Here is a 22,195-nt window from a genome sequence, read left to right on the forward strand (position 1 = left end):
AACTACTATAACTAAGTCCAAATACATAATTACCAAATGTAAAGAAACTTTTAAACTAAAAAAAAAAAAAAAAAAAATACTTTTGTTGTTACAAGATTGTAAGTGCAATAGTATATATGCTCTTTTTAAGATAACCCGCCATTCTTGATTACAGGCTACCTTTTCATATAGATTCCTAAAGCTTAGTTATGTATATTTAAAATAGGTTTTACATTTTATTTTAATCAATCAAGACATGCTAATGCCAACTGGATTACTACATGGAAAGGCCAATAAAACAGCTAAAACTTGGCTAATGAAAATTAATCAAAGCCATTGATGAGTCTGCAACTGCTCTATATAATTTTGCACATGATCGGCATTTCATCCAACTTAGAATGCCAACTGGAAGTTGTTCAGTATTTTAAAGTAGACCTTCTGAAAAACAAAGATTAAAATAGGCCAGGCTAGTTAACACATCTATTAGACTGGCCAAAATCCAGAACACTGACACCACCAGACCCTGGTGAGGATGTTGAGCAGCAGGAACTCTGGTGGGGGTGTTGATAACGGAGAAAGCTATGAATGTGTGGGAGAAGGGGTATATGGGAAATCTCTGGACTTTCCTCTCATATTTGCTGTGAACCAAAAACTGCTCTAACTAGGTGCTTTAAAACCTAAGATTTAAGAAAGAAAGAAAAAGCTATCCTGATACAACTTCCCTGCCTTGCTACCTCAATAAAGAGAATTGGGGGGGGGGGGGGGCTTCCTTTCATCTTTATTTAGTTAAGGCTCCCTGAGCTATTTCTAGCCTCGCTAACCTGTTCAAAACTCCCCCCAAGTAAAATGAATATTCTTCTCCGCCAATCATTTTCTTCCTCATGTTTACATCCAGATCTGCCTTTGAAGACGTTCCCTTGAATGTGCACCCTCGCTGGACACTGCCTTCCATCAACAAGTTGGTAAGAGCAAGAGAAAATACTGATTATAACAGCAGGAAGTGACAGGAGCACAAAAGGAAAATTTAATGACATTATTAACTCTATCTGCTAAACCTTTTAGCCCACCATGCCTATTTTAAATATTTTGGAAATTATTTTTGTATATAACGATTACTATTTATCAACATTTGTCTTTTGGAAAATGAACTGCTCAAACCTGATATTGCTATGATTAGTGTAAAGTGCAGGTCCATTTGCCCAGGTGAGGCGGAAAAAACTACAACTTGATCCCTTTTTTTTTTTCCAAAAGCAAAACATTCAAAGTAAAACATGAACATTTAATTACCTTTAAATAATATATGAAATAATTTACATGCTATACACTTCCAAATACACTGAACATAAATCCGATTTTATAAGATACACACAATCTGCTTTTTGCCAGTCCATACCCTATAGATCACGAAGAATGTTAACTGATTTTTCGGTCCATGTGAGAGCAGATAAACAAATATATGTGCCTCAAGTTGAAGATTATAAGATAATAAGCTACAGAGCTGAACGTAAGTCTTCCACAGAAGATTCTAAAACCACAGTCAGTATTGGAACCAAGTAACAAGGCACAAAAGCTTTCCCTTTGTGGTAACAAAGATTAAGTTTCCTGTCCCAGTGCTTAAATATCACAAATTATATTTTATATACAGTGCGTTTCTGTTACTGCTTAAAAAAGGAGTATTTTTCTTATTACATAATTTGTTACAGAAAAACATTGGAAAAATAAATGGGAGATAAGCTCTCATACAATAAAGATTTTGTTCCACTTGAAGAAGGTATTTATGTTCAAAACTAATAACAGATACAGGTATAATAAAGCGAAGCATGAAGAGTCCTTTGCAGATTTCTTTGTACCCTTGAATTGTACCTCGTGCCACCATGCTACTTGAATTTTCCATTTTAAAGTCAGCTGGCTCAGACAGTCCTGACCTCGGGCATCCAGGCCCTATGTGTTTGTGGGTCTCTCTCTCTTTTTTTTTTAACTTGGCAAAATAAAACTCTTCCCAGCATTGAAGATGTTTTTGTTAAATACTAACTTTGTATTAGGCTATCCTTCATTTTCCTTTTTTTCTTACATATTAACAGAAAATAATATTCCATACAGAAATGACTGCTTTAAGATTCATATGACAAGCAAAATATATCTGTATTTCCCTTTTGTTTTTATCCAAAAATGTGCAGATAAACTGAAAGTAAAATATTCTAGGAAGAGTAGTATAGTAACTCACTGAGAGATAAAACACTTAAAAATATATATGTATTATTCTGCTCTAAGAACAGTTTTAGAACTATATTTTTAAAATTACAGTTATCAAAGGAATAAAGCCAACCACAAAATAAGAATCAATAGAATGCATTAATCCATACAGGAAAGACAGTCAAATGTGCTTAATACATATTCAAAAAATCAATAACCTATGTTGTAAATAATAAGTCATCAAATGTAGTACTAAGCAAAATTGTAATCAGAATAAAAACTGTGGTTTCATTCATCTTGACCTTGGAGGCGGGACGAGCTGAACATGAACTTAACAGTGCACCTATGCAGGTGTGCTGCAGGAGTACTGGAGCATGCCAGGCCTGCAGCAACACGTACACTCTTCACGGTGACCTGTGCAGGTGTGCTGCAGGAGTACTAGAGCATGCCAGGCCTGCAGCAATGCGCACACTCTTCACGGTGACCTGTGCAGGTGTGCTGCAGGAGTACTGGAGCATGCCAGGCCTGCAGCAATGCGCACACTCTTCACAGATAAAACAAGGCTGACAGAAAACCAAACAAAAATTTCTGCTCTAGGCTATAAAACCTCAGAGTAAAGAATAAACTGAGATTTTAAGGCTTTCTTAGAAATACTTTTCATGGCACTTCAATGTTAAACATCACTATACATAAAACATGTAAATATTCATAGTTTCATAGTTATATAATCGAAAGAACATGCTATGTCATGTATTAAGGGACTGTCTGTCAAGTTTTGTTTAATGGCAATTAAATTATACTTAAGTAAGGCTATTCATGTTTGGCTGTAATTAACATATAAATCATACAGAAATGTCATTTTGCTAGTATGCAGTACAAATTGTGTTTTGAACACATCTGTCAATATCACTTGTTTCTTAAAGAACTGAAAGTCATTCCTTGTTAGAAATGCAGTTACACTGACTTCTCTCACAAGAGCAGTTATTTTCCTTCCTTCAACTATTAACCTTCTATTAAACTCTAAGATCATTATTAGACAAATTCCTCTGGGTCACACACACATCATCCTCACAATAATGCACTTCTACAGCCAGTCCAGAAAACACCCTAGGAGTCTAACAAGTCATTCTTGCCACACCATACTCCAAGCTGACCACAGCAGGTTCGGATTTGGAAAATTCCTCAGCATATTCACTGTACCGATTATCTGTAGGGTTGCTGCCCTCTATAGTTCGAAGAGTATCAGTCACAGGTAGCAGACTTTGCTCCTTAAAACATAGGGAGGTTTTGAGGATAGGTGACTCAGGATGAACTGGATGTAATAATTCCTTGGTGAGAACGCCATCTATTTGTTCATTTTTGCGTTTATTAATTTTCTAGAACAAATACAAATTTGAAAAAAATTACTATTTGCACATAGTACATGTTCAAATACACACAAAATTAAATCTCAAAAAAATTGGTAAAATCTAGTGCAGATGAGTAAGACATGGTTGAGAATCCAAATTGTTCACAACTTTTGCAATGGAAAAGTTTAGGTAAGTCTTTACACTTGACTGCAGAAGAGCACCAGGCCTTCATATTTGAAAAAAGCATACATTACCTAAAAATTAAGAAAAGTAAACATTTTATAATGAAAGAAAAGTATATAAGACATTCAGCCTGAGATCACAATAACACAACAAATACACACTTATTCAATTAAACAGCTTTCTTACATGGCTACCATAGTTTGTAGGTGAACTACACACCAGAATTTTTTTAAAAACTGAACAGAAGATTTAAAAAGTAATCTTTGGCCCTGGCCAGTGTTGGTCAGTGGTTAGCATGTCAACCCATGAATCAAAGGGTTAGATTCCTGGTCAAGGGCACGTAACTAGGTTGCAGGTTTGATCCCTGCCCTAGCCAGGGCACGTGTAGGAGGCAATCAATTGATGTCTCTCTCTCCATCCCCACCCCTGCTTCCACTCTCTCTAAAAAAAAAATAATAATCAACGGACAAAATATCCTCAGTTGAGGATTAAAAGAAAAAAGTAATCTTTGGCAGAGTATCGCATGCTCCAAATCCCTGGATTGATCTACAGACAGATCTTCTTGAATTACCTGTATCTTGGTGCCTGCCTTTTTTTAATCCTCACCCAAGGATATTTTTGCATTTACTTTCAGATACAGTGGGAGGGGAAGAGAGACAAACATTGATGTGAGAGAGACATATAGATTCATTGCCTCCTGTACGACCCTGACCAGGGCTGGGAACCAAGCCACAACCGAGGTACGTGCTTTTGACCAGAATCGAACCCACAACTCTTTGGTCCATGGGCGAAGGCTCTAACCACTAAGCCAAACTGGTCAGGGCTGTGCCTGCCTCTTTTTAACACATTCTCCTAAAATTTTTAATCAAGCAGCCATTACTTAGATGACTAAGGAACACACCTGCCTGAGAGGCAGACAAGATAGAGTTATAACAACTGGCTAAAATTTTTAAATTATGTACTTACTAATTCTTTTTGGTTATATATGATGGCAAAGAAAAGATCATAGACAAGTCTGAGGGTAGAGAGAAATTTCTTAAACAAGGTACACAAAAAAGCATAAAACATGAAGAGTGATCAACCTGACTACCTTAAAATTCAAAGCATCTATACAAAACATACCATAAATAAAATGGAAAGGACAAGAATAGATTGGATAAAGCCATTTGTAATATATGTAACTGAAAAAGAATCACTGCCTAGTATATAAAGAACACTTAGAAAGCAATAAGAAAAAGGCAGGTATGCCAACAGAAAAATGAGCAGAGGTTTGAATAGGCCATTCACAGGAAAAGGAAAACCAAATGGTCAACATATGAAAAGTCATTCAACTGCACTTGTTATGGAAATCCAAAACTAAAAACAATTTAAATGTTCAGCAGCTGAATGGATAAACTGTGATCTACTCATACAAGACAATGTTATTCAGTAATTATTTATTTATTTATTTATTTTTATCCTCACCCGAGGACATTTTTCCATTTTTTGTTCAGATACAGTGGGAGGGAGAGAGAGGAACAGAGAGAGAGAGAAACATCGATGTGAAGGGACACATCGAGTGGCTGCCACCCGCACAACCGACCAGGGCCGGGGACAAACTGCAACCGAGGTACGTGCCCTTAGCGGGAACCGAACCCGGGTCTCTCAGGACCGCAGGCCGACACTCTAACCGCTGAGCCAAACCGGCCAGGGCTTATTCAGTAATTATTACCAAAAGAAATGCATTAAAGCTATTCATATCAGCATGGACACATTTCAAAACAATGGTGAGCAAAATGAAGCACAACAGTATGCCAATCTCTATATATTTTTAAAACATGCAGTTTCTTAGCTGAGCGAAAGATATATTCATGTTGCTTGTTGCCCTTTATACATATACAAAAACTATATTCTTTTATATTTTTCCATATGTAATAAAAACAGTATTTAAAATAACACAAAACAGTATTACGAGTTGTTGTGGATACAAACATACATAGTAGAAGTATACAAATGTTCACGGGAATAATTAACACCAAATTAAGTGAAAGTAGGTTGGGGAAGCCTGAAAAGAGTATAAGGATCTTCAAATATATCATGTTGTACCCGACCGGTGTGGCTCAGTGGATTGAGCACTGTCCCATGGGCTGAGAGGTCCCAGTTTGATTCTAGGTTGGGGCACGTGCCCAGGTTGCGGGCTCGATCCCTAGTGGGGGGCGTGCAGGAGGCAGCAGATTGATGTTTCTCTCTCCCATCGATGTTTCTCTCTCTCCCTCCCTTCCTCTCTCTTCCTCCCTTACTCCCCCTCTCTCCAAAAAAACAACAAAAACACTTAAAATATATATATCATGTTTCATTTCTTAAAACAAAAACATGAAAGATCTGAAGCAAATATAATAAATGTTACAATCTCACAAAACTAGGTAATGAATACCCCAATATTTATTATTTTACATCTCACTTTTCTATATACTTCAGATATTTCAAAATATTTTAAAATTCAGGGAAAATGATTTTTTCCCCCTTTTAAAAAATTTTTTTTTATCCTCACACAAGGTCATTTTCCATTTTTTTGTTCAGATAGAGTGGGAGGGAGAGAGAGGAAGAGACAGAAACATCGACGTGAAAGGAACACATCAAGTGGCTGCCACCCACACGACCCAACCAGGGCCGGGGACAACTGCAACCGAGGAACATGCCCTTAGCGGGAACTGAACCCAGATCTCTCTGGACCCCAGGTCAACGCTCTAACCGCTGAGCCAAACCAGCCACAGCATTCAAGGAAAATGATTTAAACTAACCTATTCAAAGTAGAGATCTCACTCTGAAGCAACATGTATACTCAACAAGGTTTCGATATATACTAATTTACACAAAGAACACAAGTAAGGAAATAAACAAATTTCATATCCCAAATATATTACATTAGATAATTCAGAATACTTACAGCTTCTAAGTCTTTAATGTCTTTCTCTAACTGTTTATTTTGTTCATTCATATTCATAATTATGTTACACACCGACTCCCTGGGATGCAATGTTCGATCAAATTGGTGGTACATGTTTCTCCAAAACCTTTATGAACAAAAAATAGAAAAATTTCAATAAATAAATGTGTTAAAAAAAATAGGATATAACTATTCAAAGATACCAACTTACTTAAAATTAAAAGATACTGTATTAGGCTCCAAAACAGCAAATTTCTGAGATTTGGAACTGTAGAGTGGATTTAAGTACTTCGTTTGGTCATCCAGAAGAAACGGCCAGAGGGAGTAAGTCTTCTCCTTTAACCTATGTAATGAGAGAAACATAACGATCTTTCTCAGAGATGCCAATATTCAGTTTTATAAATCAGGCAATTGTTTCCCAAGTCGATTTAAGTTTTAGTTTTTCCTTCTATTCAGTCTAATATCACCTTGTCTCTGAAGTCTATATTCTCCTTCTCTCCCTTTCACTTATAATCATGTAATAAAACCATGTCTATTGAACACTACAGATACATTATTTTCTCTCAAACCACACACTTTAAGAGATTCCTCTCTTAATTCACACAATTTCATCTTCTTGGTGTCTGTTACACCTATTTCAAATCACCATGCACATACAGCTGACCCTTGAACGGCAAGTTTGAACTGCACAGGTCCACTTATACATGGATTTTTTTTTTCATTAAGTACAGAGTTGGCCCTTTGTGTCCCTGGGTTTCACATTCACAGATTCCACCAACTACAACAGAACACAATACTTTCAAATCCACGGATGCAGGTCAACTTAAATTACATGCAGATTTTCAACGGTACGGGGGTTGGTGCCCCTAACCACCACATTGTTCAAGGGTCAACTCTATATAGAATAAAATATTAATGTATTTGCTTTGCCTTATTCTAGCCCCATATCTGGGCTGTAATGGCATGTATTACAGGGCAGAAACATATTTAACTGTTGAGTGGGTACAAAAAATGGAATTAGAAAAAATCAAGACATTATTCATGAGTTTAAAAATGTCAATTATACTGCAAATGTACAAGTAAGTAGGTGGGAAAAGGGTAGAATTGTTTTAGATAGTATATTTACCAAATAAACATAAAATAAATAGGGACATAGAGGGAAAGGTAGAGAATCTGCTTGTTTTTCCATGACCCCTAAGATAACCAATAGATATGTTCTTAGAGAAAGACTGCCAAAAAAGATGTGCTTTTATTACCATCTTCCTATTAATGAAGATGTTTGGCACTGAGAATAGTTTTTCCTAAAACAGTTCTGTACCCCAAGTCACCTCTCCTAGTTATGAAAAAACCACTGTGAGATACTATAGCACAGAGCTGAAGTCCTAATTTGTTTATCTCTGTCATACTCTATTTCACTTGTTATTTCCTTTCTACATCTTTAGAATTATCCATGTGCTTTCAGCTCTGCCTTCAGCTCTGTTGGGAGTGACAATATGTGGCTGTCTTCAAACTACCACCAGATTTAACCTCTCTAATATGTCACCCAGTTGTTCAAAAATCTGTAACTGCTCTTGATTGACTACTGTATGAAATCAAAACTTAGAAGCTCTTCTGGCTAAATGCTGATGCAAGGGAGATCCGGGCAAAGGCTCTAAGCTAGATCTCCCTTGCAACAAAATTTAGCCAGGAGTCCTAATCCCAAAGACTGGTTAGGGAAGAACAGGTGTGAGACCCAACTAGGGACAGACACACTGGAGCCAACATAGGTAGACATATTTCCCCAAAGAACTGTCTGTTTAGAAATGTGAGGAGAGCTATAATGCTTCATGTTACCTTAAATTACCCAACAGTTTTTAAATCTTTAACTACACACTAAAACTTAGTGACCAATACTTTGTAGGAAATGAAATGTAAAGATTTTAAAATATATATTCAGACTAGAAAGGAGCATGGGGGATGTTTCTAGGGTGCTGGAAATATTTCTTGTCTGAGTGCTGGTTACATAAATGGATGAGTTTAAGATTTATTAAGCTTCACATTTACAATACATGTACTTTTCTGTATATATGCTACACTTCAAAACACATTTTTAAAATGTATTTCTACTATTAACCTGCTGATGTGAGAGATATTCAGAGCATACTTGGCTTCAGAAATACAAACAATAAAATCTTTACAAAAAATGTCAGTTCTATTTTATGTCAAAATATGTTAGTAAGTTCAACTATAATTTATGTTAGACCTCAGCTAAGGAGGAAATAAAGAGCCCATTTAATCAAACTGTCTTACTTGAGTTCTTCTCTTTCCTTCTGACAATTTCCAAGGAAGTTTCCAAATTGGCATGAATGAATATGTTCATGGATCTGAAGAAGAAACGCTTCATTGAATTCAAAGTCTTGTGGAAACTGTTCGGTCAAATGCCATACACATTCCAAGAACTGAGTAAACACCGGTGAGACTTCCTTTGGGTCACCATCCAAATGGCCACACCTAACCCCCACAAAAAAGTAGAAGCTTTTAGAAATGCCTCTAAAAGAAATTAATTGTTCAGGTGTTGTTAAATTTAAACACACATCAAAAAATAAATAATCCTAAAACACTGTGCCATTGGTATAAAAAAGAAATGTAACATTTTTATTGAAATAATTTATGCCTGAGTATTTCAACTACAACTTTAAAAGATCTACTACCTTCTACATATTATGATCCAGACAAACAGGAAGGAAACAGGAAGATAATAAATGGCCATAAAAATTAACAAAGGCATGATAACCGAAACAAATGACCAAAAAAAAAAAAAAATTAACTCAGTCTTCACACAAAAATCATACCGCACTCTCACCTCCCACTAGACATGCAAGGCCGTGAAAACAAACATTCTGCACTCTAAAGGATTTTCTCTAATTTTACAAAACATGTAAACGTATAACTGTGACTCACCTCTCTGAAAATTTATGTCCAAAGGAGATCCAATCCTTTTCTATTAAAACCTTAATGAGAAAAAGTAAAATCCATTTTATAACTACTTCCAATTTTTCTGGTTTAGAATGGATTAAATCCTATTATCTTAAAAACAGCATTTACACGTTACAAACAAAACAAAAACAAAAGTTTAAGATTATAGGCAAGATAGCAAGAACCTAGATTAGAGGTTGGTTTAACAAAGAATGAAGATGGTACATAAAAAGAAACACAAGCCTGCCCAGTGTGGCTCAGTGGCTGAGCATAGACCCATGTACCAAGAGGTTGTGGTTGGTCCCCGGCCCTGATTGGGGTCGTGTGGGAGGCAACCAATTGATGTGTCTCTCTCACATCAATGTTTCTCTCTCTCTCTCTCTCTTCCTCCCTCCCTCCTTCCCTCCTGCTCTATCTGAAGATAAATGGAGAAATATCCTTGGGTGAGGATTAAAAGAAAAAAAGTGTTAACAGTGGTTGTCTGGCTTGTGTGGCTCAGTGGATTGTGCAACAAGAAGTCCTGGTTCAATACTAGTCAGGGCACATGCCTGGGTTTTGGCCTCGATCCCCAGTAGGGGGCATACAGGAGGCAGCTGATAGATGTTCTCTCTCTAAAATATCAACAAAAACATTTTTTTTTTTATCCTCACCCGAGGACATTTTTTGATATTTTGTTCAGATAGAGTGGGAGGGAGAGAGAGAGAGAGAAACATCGACGTGAAAGGGACACATTGAGTGGCTGTCACCCACACGACCCAACCAGGGCCAGGGACAAACTGCAACCGAGGCACATGCCTTTAGCAGGAACCAAACCTAGGTCTCTCCAGACCGCAGGCCAACGTTCTAAACACTAAACCAAACTGGCCAGGGCAACAAAAACATATTTTTAAAAAAATGTTAACTGGTTAATTGTGGGTGCTAGACTCAAGTTATGTTTTAAACCTTTTCTCTTATATGTATGTTACTTATATAACACTTAGAAAATGATAAAGAGCCCTGGCCAGAGTGGCTGAGTGGTTGAGCATCATCCCATTCACCAAAAGGTCACCAGTTCAGTTCCTAGTCATGGCACATGCCCAGGTTTTAGGTTTAGTCCCAGCCAGGGTATGGACAGGAGGCAATTGATCAATGTCTCTTTCTCACATCGATGTTTCTTTCTCTCTCTCTCTCTCCTACTGCCTGCCTCTCTCTTTTAAAAACCTTACTTAAGCCCTGGCCGGTTTGGCTCGGTGGTTAGAGCGTCAGGCCTGAGACCAAAGAGTCCCGGGTTTGATTCCGGCCAAGGGCAAGTACCTCAGTTGCGGTTCGTCCCTGACCCAGATTGGGGTTGTGCGAGTGGCAACCAGTCAATGTGTTTCTCTCACATTTATGTTTCTCTCTCCCGCCCTCCACCCCTCTGTCTGAAGATAAATGTAAAAATATCCTCAGGTGAGGATTAAAAAATAAATAAATAAAAACCTTACTTAAAGAAAAATGATAGAGACCAATGAAAACCTTATATTCCAATTCAAATGTTAGTATCCAACCTCTTTTTTTTTTTTTTATCCTCACCTGAGGATATTTTTCCATTTTTTGTACAGATAGAGTGAGAGGGAGAGAGAGGAAGGAGAGAGAGAGAGAAACATCGACGTGAAGGGACACATCGAGTGGCTGCCACCCGCACGACCAACCAGGGCCGGGGACAAACTGCAACCGAAGTACGTGCCCTTAGCGGGAACCGAACCCGGGTCTCTCCGGACCGCAGGCCGACGCTCTAACCGCTGAGCCAAACTGGCCAGGGCAGTATCCAACCTCTTGAATTGACTGTATCTGTTTTCTGTCACAACTCTACTGAAATAATAGGGATCTAATATTTTTCAATCTAACCTAAACAACCTATTTTGTTACTCTTTAAGATACCTTATAATTTCACATATAATCACTAAGTACATTCTTTTCAGAAAGTCCAAGTTGCAACTTCTAGTTTCTCTGACTTGGTCTTAAATCTCTCAAGGCCATAGAATGGGACGAGTGATGGTGCAGTCTCTGGAGTCACACGCAGAGACTCAAGTCCTAGTGTCACCATTTTCATACCTGTGTGATCTCGGGCACATGACCTTCAGGCTGTAGCCTCAGATTTTACTATGAGTCCTCTGATATTCTTCTACACACTAACATCTAAAACTTAACATCTTTCTCACTCAACTTATTCCTCTGCGTATCTCAGTGAAGAGCAGAACAGCACCATCCATCATGACAAGTGACTTCCTAGCCTGGAAATCATTCTAGAAGGGGCCTCCTCTCTTGTACTCCACATGCCATCTGTGACCAACTCCTGATACCACAGCAGTTTCTACACTGGTCTCCCAGCCTGCAGTCCCACTTCCCTCTCCCTTGAAAACATCAGACCATTTTTTATTCGTAAAGCGAGTTACTATTGTCTCCTCTGTTTAAAGCCTCTAATGGCTCTCACTACCCATACTCGAGTTTTCTCTTCCTCAGGCCCCCATCCCACTATACTCTTTACACCCAAGTCCCCTGCCTCCAACACTCTCCTTGGTCCCACCAGCCCGCACTAACCGGAGGAGCTGTGCTCAGCTCTCACTGCTCCTTTAGCGGGGGGGCTTCATCTGTCCCTGGTCACGTGTTACATGATTTCATCTGGATGTCTAACAAACAATTCAAGCCACACACAGCAAAGAAAATATTCCTTATCTTACACTCTCAGAGTACACTGAACATTATTTTATTAACAGCACTTCCATTTGTCCTATCCCAGATTCAGTATGTTAGCGCCACAAAATAATGGTGCTGAAAGGGATCTAGTGATATTAAACCATCCTTTGATGGCACTGTATTTAATCATTCTAAACTAATAAAAACTTTCTCACATCTCTTCTTTACTTGCCATGATATAAATTTTGGAAATATGAGTTAATATAATCATATATTTAAAAACAAACAAAACAGAGCCCTGGCCAGTTTGGCTCAGCAGTAAGAGCGTCGTCCTGCGGTCCAGAGAGACCCGGGTTCGGTTCCCGCTAAGGGCATGTACCTCGGTTGCAGTTTGTCCCCGGCCCTGGTTGGGTTGTGCGGGTGGCAGCCACTCGATGTGTCCCTTTCACGTCTATGTTTCTCTCTCTCTCTCTCTTCCTCTCTCTCCCTCCCACTCTATCTGAACAAAAAATGGAAAAATGTCCTCGGGTGAGGATAAAAAAAAAAACACGAAACAGAAGCCATAGCTTTAGTTTCACAAACAGAAAATATGTTCAACTAGAAATTTAATCATCAGATATACAACATACTTCCTAACTAACAATGAACAAATGAGGCAGTTTGAAACAGAAAGTTTTTTCTAGAATATACGTTTAAGTACTCATATTTATGCCTCATTTTACTACATTACTTACATTTATTAGATAAATTTATAAGGGGAAAATACAAAATACTTCTATTGTAATATTTTAGAAGAAAAAATATTTTCTAAAACTTTTTGTCAGAGGTGGCACAAATGAAAATCAGTCTAACTCAAGGTTTCTCATGTCAGCACCACAGACATTATGGGCCAGATAACTTTGTTGTAGGGCTGTCCTGTGCAATATCGGACAGTTAGTACCACGCCCGGGCTCTACCAGCTAGATGCTGGTTGCACCCTTTCTGTTCGCTGTAACAATCAAAACTGTCTCCTAACATTACTCAATGTCTCCTGGGGGGACAATATCACTCCTATGGGAGGACCACTGGTCTAGCCAAATAACTCCTTACCATGAATCCTTTGATTGTCCTGTAGTAGGAATCCAATAAAAGAGAGCCAAGGGAACAAACCTGGGAAGTCCTATCCCAGCCATCAGAACAATGTACCAACACACTTGCATTTTCAATCATTATTGCCTAAAAAAGAAAGATCACATACTCAGTTTCTAGAACACATTTTAAGTCAATAAGTTCTACTTACACTAAATCCATTAAGTAGTGCATTATAAAGAAGAGCTAGGGCTACAATGATAACGCTATTACACCATAATTTGCGAAAAATGAGACAAAACACACAAAAAACCCCAGACAAAAATGCTATTTCAAAGTGTTTAGAAAAAAATTTTAAGTCCCTACACGAAGTGCTACATGATATATTTAAAACTCAAATTAAGTGAACCTCATTAAAAAGGTAAGACATAATAAAAATTATCTAACTGGAAAAGATACCAACATTCAACATACTAAATTCTTTCCTTCCCAACCATCATAAACCCCAAAACCAAATATAAATGATGAAGAGTTACTTTAGCCAAGAAGATTGCAGCATCCATGACAGCTTTGATATGGCGAAGCCATCCTGAGCTCTCCAAACCAGAGTAGAAATCACTGACGGAAAGCCCTTTGGTACCATTAACTTAAATAGAGGGAGAAAAACATTTCAATTAGAATGAGCCAGAGTTTCCACTTCTGTTCAAGATAACTCTAGGTGAGTGAATTGGGGAAGAAGAGAAGAGGACAAAATAAATAGGCAAGACTTTATAAATGAAAAGATACTATTAGAAGCTCAACAGATTTTTTTGTTACATTTTGCTGTCATTCCTAGTGTTTTTAAAAGAAAAGCTATCGCATTTAAACAAAATTTGCAACACAAATGTTAAAAAGTCTGATATTTTAATTTTTTAAATTCCATACCATGACTAGAAAGATATCTTAATATTTAAATAGATTATCATAAATTAAACTTAACTGTACTGACTAATCAAGAATATCTAACAATAGCAATTTTTGTAAAACCGTTAGTATTATACTGTCTAATAAAATTGCTACCACCCAAATATGGCTATTGAACACCTGAAACGTAGGTAGTCCAAACTGAAATGTAATATAAGTATAAAATATCTAAGACTTAAAGGCAAAAAAGGAAACTATATTGTTACAAATTTTCATATTGATTACATGTTTAACATTGTTTTTAATATATTAGGGTAAGTGTATTATTAAAAATAATTTCAACTGTTTCTTTTTACTTTTTAAAAATGTAACTATTAGAAAATTTCAAATTACATAATTTAAAATTTTATAATGTTTGACTAGCATTATATTTCTATGGAACAGAGCTGACTAGAAGGTGAATAATAATCATACCTTCCAATAACTTCTGAAGGCTGGACCGCATGACATGAATATTTTCAATTCCAACAAATTGAAATCTAATATTAGAATAGTTGTCTTCATTTTCGTAACCTTTTCCAGCTGCTCTGTTGGCCATAGCATTCAGCTAAAAATTTTAATTTTAGAAATTTAGAGACAAATTGCTTTTGCAATTTACCAAAATATCATGAAAACACAAAATAAACTACATGTTAGCTAGCAGAAAGTTTAAAGGAACTCATCACAACTGAATATGCTACCATTTTTTAATAAGTAAAAGTCTCGCCCTGGCTGGTGTGTCTCAGTTGATTGAGTGACATCCCATGCACTGAAAGGTTGTGGGTTCAATGCCCGGTCAGGGTGCATATGTGAGGCAACCAATCAATGCTTCTCTCTCACATCAATGTTTCTCTCTCCTACCTTTTCTCTCTCTTTAAATCAACAAAAACATATAAAAAATAAGTAAAAGTCTCACATGTTAATAATAGCAATGAAGGATACTATAAAGAAACATGATTGCTATATAATTGAAAGGTCAAACAAGAAGTTCCCCACTAGGTTTTTAAGTGTTTGTAGTATTTCCAAATCTTAAACTAGAAAGATCTATCTAAATCCTAAATGATTCAGAGATGAGCAGAGCTGGGTAGTTTTTATTTTCCAGAATGAACCTATAAGATTCACCTCAGAACAAGCTTATAGAGCACTTGATCATTCAGAAAGCCATAGGGACCCTGAAATTCAGATATGAAATATATGTCAGATTATTTGAGGTCCTCCATATTAGAGACTACTGGAGGCTCATACAGTATATAGCATGGCAAATAATTCGTTAGCTTGATACAGCTCCAAGAACTGGGTCAAAAATAAACTGGTCCCTAAGGGAGAAAACAGACTGCCTGCAGCCCAATGATCTTCAATTTTTAGATCAATGCTATCAGAGGTTCACTTAAGATTTGCTATGTTGCCCGGCCGGTGAGGCTCAGTGTATTGAGCACCGTCCCATGGACTGAGAGGACCCTGTTCGATTCCCGGTCAGGGCACATGCCCAGGTTGCGGGCTCCATCCCCAGTAGGGGGCATGCATGCAGAAGGTAACCAATGGATTATTTTCTCTCATAGATGTTTCTCTCTCTCTCTCTCTCTCTCTCTCTCTCTCTCTCTCTCTCTCTCCCTTTCTCTCTCTCTAAAATCAGTAAAGGAAAAAATAAAGATTTGCCATGTTTAATTCTTTCAGACTAGGATTTCATACAGCACATGATTACAATTTACTAAATATTCTTATGAACTTGGATAAAACAGAACTCGAATTTTAGGAGGAAACAGTAGCTTTTCATTAAGTGCATTGAGGCCCAAGTTGGTAACAAGTACAGTTAAATTGTATTTCTGATTCTCTGGTTATTCAGCAGTTATGATTACTAGGGTTAAGGATTAGATATTTAAAATGTTTACACTCCTTGAGTTTAACTAGTAAAACAAAACAATCAAAGAAAGATATATTTTCTCTGTAGAAGTCAGTTATACAAATAAGACATATTAGGTCCTGAGAAACAAATGGTACTCAGACCTTATATTAAGAAAGTCTTGTATTACAATCATCATTTATATCTAATAGCACCTAAAAATAGTTCTAACCAATTAATCTACCCAGATTATACAAGGAAGTAAAGTTAAAATTTTTCTTAAAAGAGATATCGCCAACCCTCTTGACTTCTAAGAAAGTCTTTTCTTTTTAACAAAATAATCAAAATAATTTTTAACAAATTATCAGTTTCTAATTTGTAATACTTTTTCATTTACTCAAATTAATCTTATCATATGTTTTCTCCAGTGTCTTGTGTAAGACTACATAACGATGAGAATTACTTCTAAAACAGCTACCATTCCTTTCAAAAAAGCTATCTATAATTGTGGTCTATATGGCTCACTCGCTTTTTCTCATCGCTTTCTCTTATTTTTTCATCATTCCAGATTTTTGAAGAAATCCTCACTATAATTCTGCCAATGTCCTTTTGTGTAGCCCACCAGTTCTGCACACGATGCTATAATAAAAATTAAAAGTAATGTTAGCTATTACCATTTGGATTTTAACTACCTTAGTGTCAGGATCCTATAAGAATTGGTTGTTTAACAGTGCTTATAAAAAGAAAACTGGGCCCTGGCCAGTTTGGCTCAGCGGCTGGAGCGTTGGCCTGTGGTCCAGAGAGACCCAGGTTGGGTTCCCACTGGGGGCACGTACCTTGGATGCAGTTCGTCCCTGGCCCTGGTTGGGTCGTGCGGGTGGCAACCACTCGATGTGTCCCTTTCTCGTTGGTGTTTCTCTCTCTCTCTCTCCCACTCTATCTGAACAAAAAATAGAAAAATGTCCTCGGGTGAGGATAAAAAAAAAAAGGAAACTGAATTGTCACATCTGATCCAATGATAAAAACTTAACCATACCCGATGGATGGCTAACAGAACAACTATTTCCTGTTCACTATTTATAATTTTCTAGTTCAATGTTTTCTAAGTTAACTCACTACGTATTTTCCTTATTTTCTTGCATATTTCAAATTAAGGTCACTTATTTTAACACAAAGTGTTTTGCCAACTGAAAAATCTAATTGAATTTCTAATTTATCACAACACAGACTATTTAGTATTTCTTCACGTTACACAATACTTATATACCATCAATAGTTCCCAATAAATCTCAGCTTTCCTAAATTTATATACATCAGAAAACAAGAAATCACCATCTGGTTTATTTGGAAATTGGTCTCCTAAGTTGGTATCCTTTAAAAGATTTATTTCCTGCCCGGCCGGTGTGGCTCAGTTGTTGAGCATCAACCCATGTACCAAGAGGTCACCGGTTCAATTCCTGGTCAGGGCACATGCCCAGGTTGTGGGCCCAATCCCCAGTGGGGGCATGCAGGAGGTGGCCAATCGATGTTCTCTTTCATCGATGTTTCTATCTCTCTCTCCTTCTCCCTTCCTCTCTCTCTAAAATCAATAAAGAAAAAAAAATAAATAAAAGATTGATTTCCTTAGTATCATTAGCCTTGATTAATTTAAAACTAGAATTCAGTATGTTAAATGTGAACAAATTAGTCAACTCTCATTAATTAAAGTAACAAAGATAATTATAAACTACTATATTTAAGGCACATACTTTGGGCCTGGTATCCACGACATACATATAGTGATTGGCTGGATTGGCTTTACTAATGGCTTGAAGCAAATGTTCATCTTCCAGGCACCTGGCACTGAATCCTGACAGTGGTTGGCTACATCGGCAAATGGCAGCCTAATTTTAAAAAGACAGAAAACAGATTATCCAAAGATGTCTAAAACATGTCTTATAAAATGCTTAAAAGACAAAAAATAAAATAAAATGTGCTATCTGTTTAAAAGATGGCAGGACAGTTAGAAGGCATTAACTTTAAAATCCTATATTTCAACATCTTGATGTTACTTAATTTTTCCCAATATTCTCTTCTAAGAAACCTAAATGCCTCCTTACCTAGTTGGATTAAAAAACAACAACAATTTAGGTCCTCAGAAGCAACACTTTATGGATTCTCTATCATGTAACCTATGAAGATATTTGCATTCTGTGCCCTAGATTACAAGATACATTCAACTCAAGTTCAAGTAAGAGATCAGTCAATAAGTGCAGAAAAGGATTTTTTAAAAATAGTAAGCAACATCTGAACTTTAATTTTCCAAAGGCTTTCAGGCCTCTAATTAGAAATCAGCAATCTTTAAATAAAAATGAAACATAAAATGAGAAAAATTAGTTTCGATTCAAATTTGGGTTAAAATATAGTAAATTTAAGAGGGCAAAAGAGTGAATGTTGGATTAGATATTTACTGTTGTTTAAAGTCTTAAAAAAAGAAAAGATTTAGACCCATATACTTTTTATTCCAATCTTATCCATACCAACCACAACTTAACCCTACCCAAACATTCCAACTACAGCATCAACAAGGGGGGAAAAAGTATACATAAATTCACACATTCACATATTTTAAATATATACATACAAAAAGAAACTCATAAAAATTTAATAAAATAGAAGAAAATGAGGAGTGCATTTTTTTTAAATCTTCACCCGAGAACATTTTTGCATTTATCTTCAGATAGAGTGGGAGGGAAGGGGAAAGAGAAAGAGAGAAACATCGATGTGAGAGAGACACATCAAGTAGTTGCCACCTACATGACCCCAACTGGGGCCGGGGACAAACTGCAACCGAGATACATGCCCTTATCGGGAACTGAACCCGGGACTCTCTGGTCCACAGGCCAATACTCTAACCACTGAGCAAAACCGGCCAGGACGAGGACTGCCTTATTAAATGTTTTTCAGACCTGCCTCCTGATTTGTTCAATTTGGCATAGAATATCTATTTTTAGCCCAGATTTCTAATTAAAAATGTATACAAACATGGATGTGTCAAACAAAGGCCATCACCAGTCATAACTCCCTATGACTCTGATATGAAAAGCAGATTAGGAACTTCTGTTTAATGTTTTACTTATTATCTCTGGCTCCCTTCTAAAACCCAACTTGAGTTTCTAATAAAGAAATTTAATATATTTAAAACCACAAGGTCAAAGAGAATGAGAAACAAGACAAAAATAGAGTAAAGATGTCAATAAAAATTGAGGAAATGAATGCAGATTGACAAGTAATAACTGATTTACCAGAGCAAAGAAAGCTGCCAAATTATGAGTCAATAAGAAGCAGGTCTTTTGCGCAGCAAAATCCCAGACAGGCTCAGGACTAGGTACCTCTGAAGCCTAAGTGCAGGTATGACTGAAAACAACAGAACTGGCTGAATGTCTGTATTGTCTAGTTAGCAATCCCAGACTTTCCCTCCCCTCGAAGAAAAAGTTTATTCTATGAAGAAGATTAACCTGAAGACTCTGGGCTACAGGCACAACTGTGGCTGGAGGTAAAGCCCTGCTTTACTACATTAAGGATTAAGTAAAGCCTATGTAGCAAAATGTGAGGTCTTCCCACCCCTCTTCCCACATGTGGATCCTGGCCAGACTTACCACACACTTTGGGACAAACATTACAAAAGAAAAAAATCCAAAGACAGTGATCACTCATGCATACAAACTTCTAAACACCTTTGTAGTACCTACCTCACCTCTTAAATATGAGAAGTAGGCCAAGAATTAGACACATGAAAGACGAAAAACAAAACAAAAAAATAAACAGAAAAAAAAACTGAGCAAAATGATAACTAATGTGGGGGGCACAAGAATTCTTTTTAAAGAATCCTTAACATCTTCAGAGAACTAAGTAATCACATCCAAGAATAGAAATCTGTCCAAGAAGTTTAGAAAACAGGAAACTGTTCTGGGGTTTTTAAACACTATAGCAAAAATAAATAAGATCTAAGAGATGGTTTGGAGGTGAGATTCAGTAAATCTTCCCTCTTACCCCAAACCTTGCAATGTGACTTATAGACATGTCCAAGCACAGAAAGAGATGAAAAAATGGGGAGAAATTAAGAAAAATGGAGGTTTATGCTAAGAAGCCCACTTGTCAAGTAATACACACAAAAGTACAAAAAAAATTAATAGAGAGGAAGTTAGCAAAGAAATAGAGAAGCAATTTCCCAAAAATGAGACCTGAGTTTCCAGACAGAATTTAAAACAACACTCCAAGGCACGTAACTGAAGTTTTAGAACACTGAAGAAAAAGAAGAGTTTAAAGCTTCCTGAGGACAAAAAGCGGGTCACAAAAAAACTGGAGTCAGAAATGGCATCCAAATCCTCAGTTACCAGCTGTGAGATATACAAAGTGATTTACCCTCTCTGAGCCACAGTCCCCCTGCTTGAAAGTTATTGGTAATTAGTGGAGCCAACCTTGTCAAGTTACTATGAGGATTTTGTGCATATAAAAGCACTTAACATAGTACTTCCTGGCCTACTGTTAAAGGCTACAAAGGTTAAGTTTTACTGTAATGTGCAATCCCTACTCAAGCATCTCAGTACAAAGATGTCTCCTCCACCCCTTCATACTGCAAAATCCTTCCAATTTGAAGAGCTTACTATTAAAATAGGAGCCTGAAATACCCTTGGTTCTCTCCCTTTTCTCAATAGTCGGCTTGTCAAAACTATCTGGTTTCCCCCAATACGAACAGAATCAAAAGATAATCAATATATTTTCTGGTTTGGCTCAGTGATTAGAGCATCAGCCTTTGACCAAAGAGTCTCCGGTTCGATTCTGGTCCAGGGCATGCACCTCGGTTGTGATTCATCCCCATCCCTGGTCGGGTCATCAATGTGTCTCTCTCACATCCATGTTTCCCTCTCTCCCTCTCTATCCCCCTCCCTCCCACTTTATCTGATGATAAATGTAAAAATATCCTCAAGTGAGGATTAAAAAAAGTAAAAGATAACCACAGGCAAGGAAGAGAATCTGCCTAATCCCATTATTTTCAAGTCACTACAATAAAACCTCTATGCAATGGACTAATTTGGGCAAGGGCAGGTCTGTTAAAGCCAAAAGTACTTTTTACAATAAAGTATGTTTTCCAAATTTGTATGTTAGAATTGACAAATTAGTAAGTTTACCTGTTTTCACTTATGAAGACATGTCTGTGTAATAAAATTATGTATGAAAAGTTTAATTTCACAGAAAAGTTTTCTATACGTATTATAGTAATTTCAAATTTATATTGAATAGGTCTAGTAAATGTGTGCATTCACCAGTCACTGAGAGTGAACCAATGCACATGGCTGGGGTGTGGCTTAGCACATGCTGAACACAGGCCAGCACACATTAAAACTGCTGCAGAAAGTCATGGCATGAGACAACAGAACCAATTAACATACACAATTCAGTGTGATGAAGTGCTTATCATTCACTAAACATTGCTTAGGAGCGGGGACTCTTGGATTTAAATATGTAGACTATAGTTGTAGATGTATAATATTGACTTATGTCAGAGAAATTACTACTGTTTCTTCCAACATATGGCCTATTTGCTAAAATGCGTTTAAAAAAATAACAGTGAATTAACAATGACCAAAAAAAAAAAACCCGTTAATTTAATTAAAAGCAAATCTTGGTTAAAAGCATTTGAAAATTAACTGGGTGTTGGCAAGGATGTGGAGAAAAGGGGACTCTAGCACATTGCTGGTGGGAATGCTGACTGGTACAGCCACTATGGAAAACAATATGGTGTTTCCTCAAAAATTAAATATAGAACTGCCATTTGACTCTCACTTCTTGGAATATATCCTAAGAAACCTGAAACACCAATCAGGAAGAATATATGTACCCCAATGTTCATAGCAGTGCTATTTACAATTGCTAAGATCTAGAAACAGCCAAGTGCCCATCAGTAGATGAGTGGATAAAAAGGCTTTGGTACATTTCCACAATGGAATTCTATGTAGCTATAAGAAAGAGAGATCCCTTATCCTTTGTGGTAACATAAAGGGACCCGGAGAATATTATGCTAAGCGAAATAAGCCAGTTACAGAAAGACAAGTATCACATAAT

At 37.0% G+C, this 22,195-nt stretch overlaps 1 protein-coding gene across 4 annotated transcripts in view; it reads right to left on the reverse strand.

The window, feature by feature from the left end:
- Positions 1–1,767: 1,767 nt before the first annotated feature.
- Positions 1,768–22,195, reverse strand: part of MTMR6 (myotubularin related protein 6) — a 35,959-nt gene continuing 15,531 nt past the window's right edge. For 2 of the 4 annotated variants that reach the window (XM_036251752.1, XM_036251754.1), the window contains exons 6-14: positions 17,839–17,973; positions 14,686–14,818; positions 13,845–13,954; positions 13,330–13,455; positions 9,571–9,620; positions 8,920–9,120; positions 6,842–6,973; positions 6,631–6,757; positions 1,768–3,548 (exon numbers count right to left, since the gene is read on the reverse strand). In XM_036251752.1, coding sequence (XP_036107645.1) covers positions 3,288–3,548; positions 6,631–6,757; positions 6,842–6,973; positions 8,920–9,120; positions 9,571–9,620; positions 13,330–13,455; positions 13,845–13,954; positions 14,686–14,818; positions 17,839–17,973 — 1,275 coding nt within the window. In that variant the 3' untranslated portion in view covers positions 1,768–3,287. Of the gene's footprint in view, positions 3,549–6,630; positions 6,758–6,841; positions 6,974–8,919; positions 9,121–9,570; positions 9,621–13,329; positions 13,456–13,844; positions 13,955–14,685; positions 14,819–16,615; positions 16,730–17,838; positions 17,974–22,195 lie in introns of all 4 variants that reach the window. The other 2 variants (XM_036251755.1, XM_036251753.1) reach the window with 2 other exon arrangements.

The sequence above is a fragment of the Molossus molossus genome, unplaced genomic scaffold (genome assembly GCF_014108415.1).
Source record: "Molossus molossus isolate mMolMol1 unplaced genomic scaffold, mMolMol1.p scaffold_m16_p_10, whole genome shotgun sequence".
NCBI classification, from domain to species: domain Eukaryota; kingdom Metazoa; phylum Chordata; class Mammalia; order Chiroptera; family Molossidae; genus Molossus; species Molossus molossus.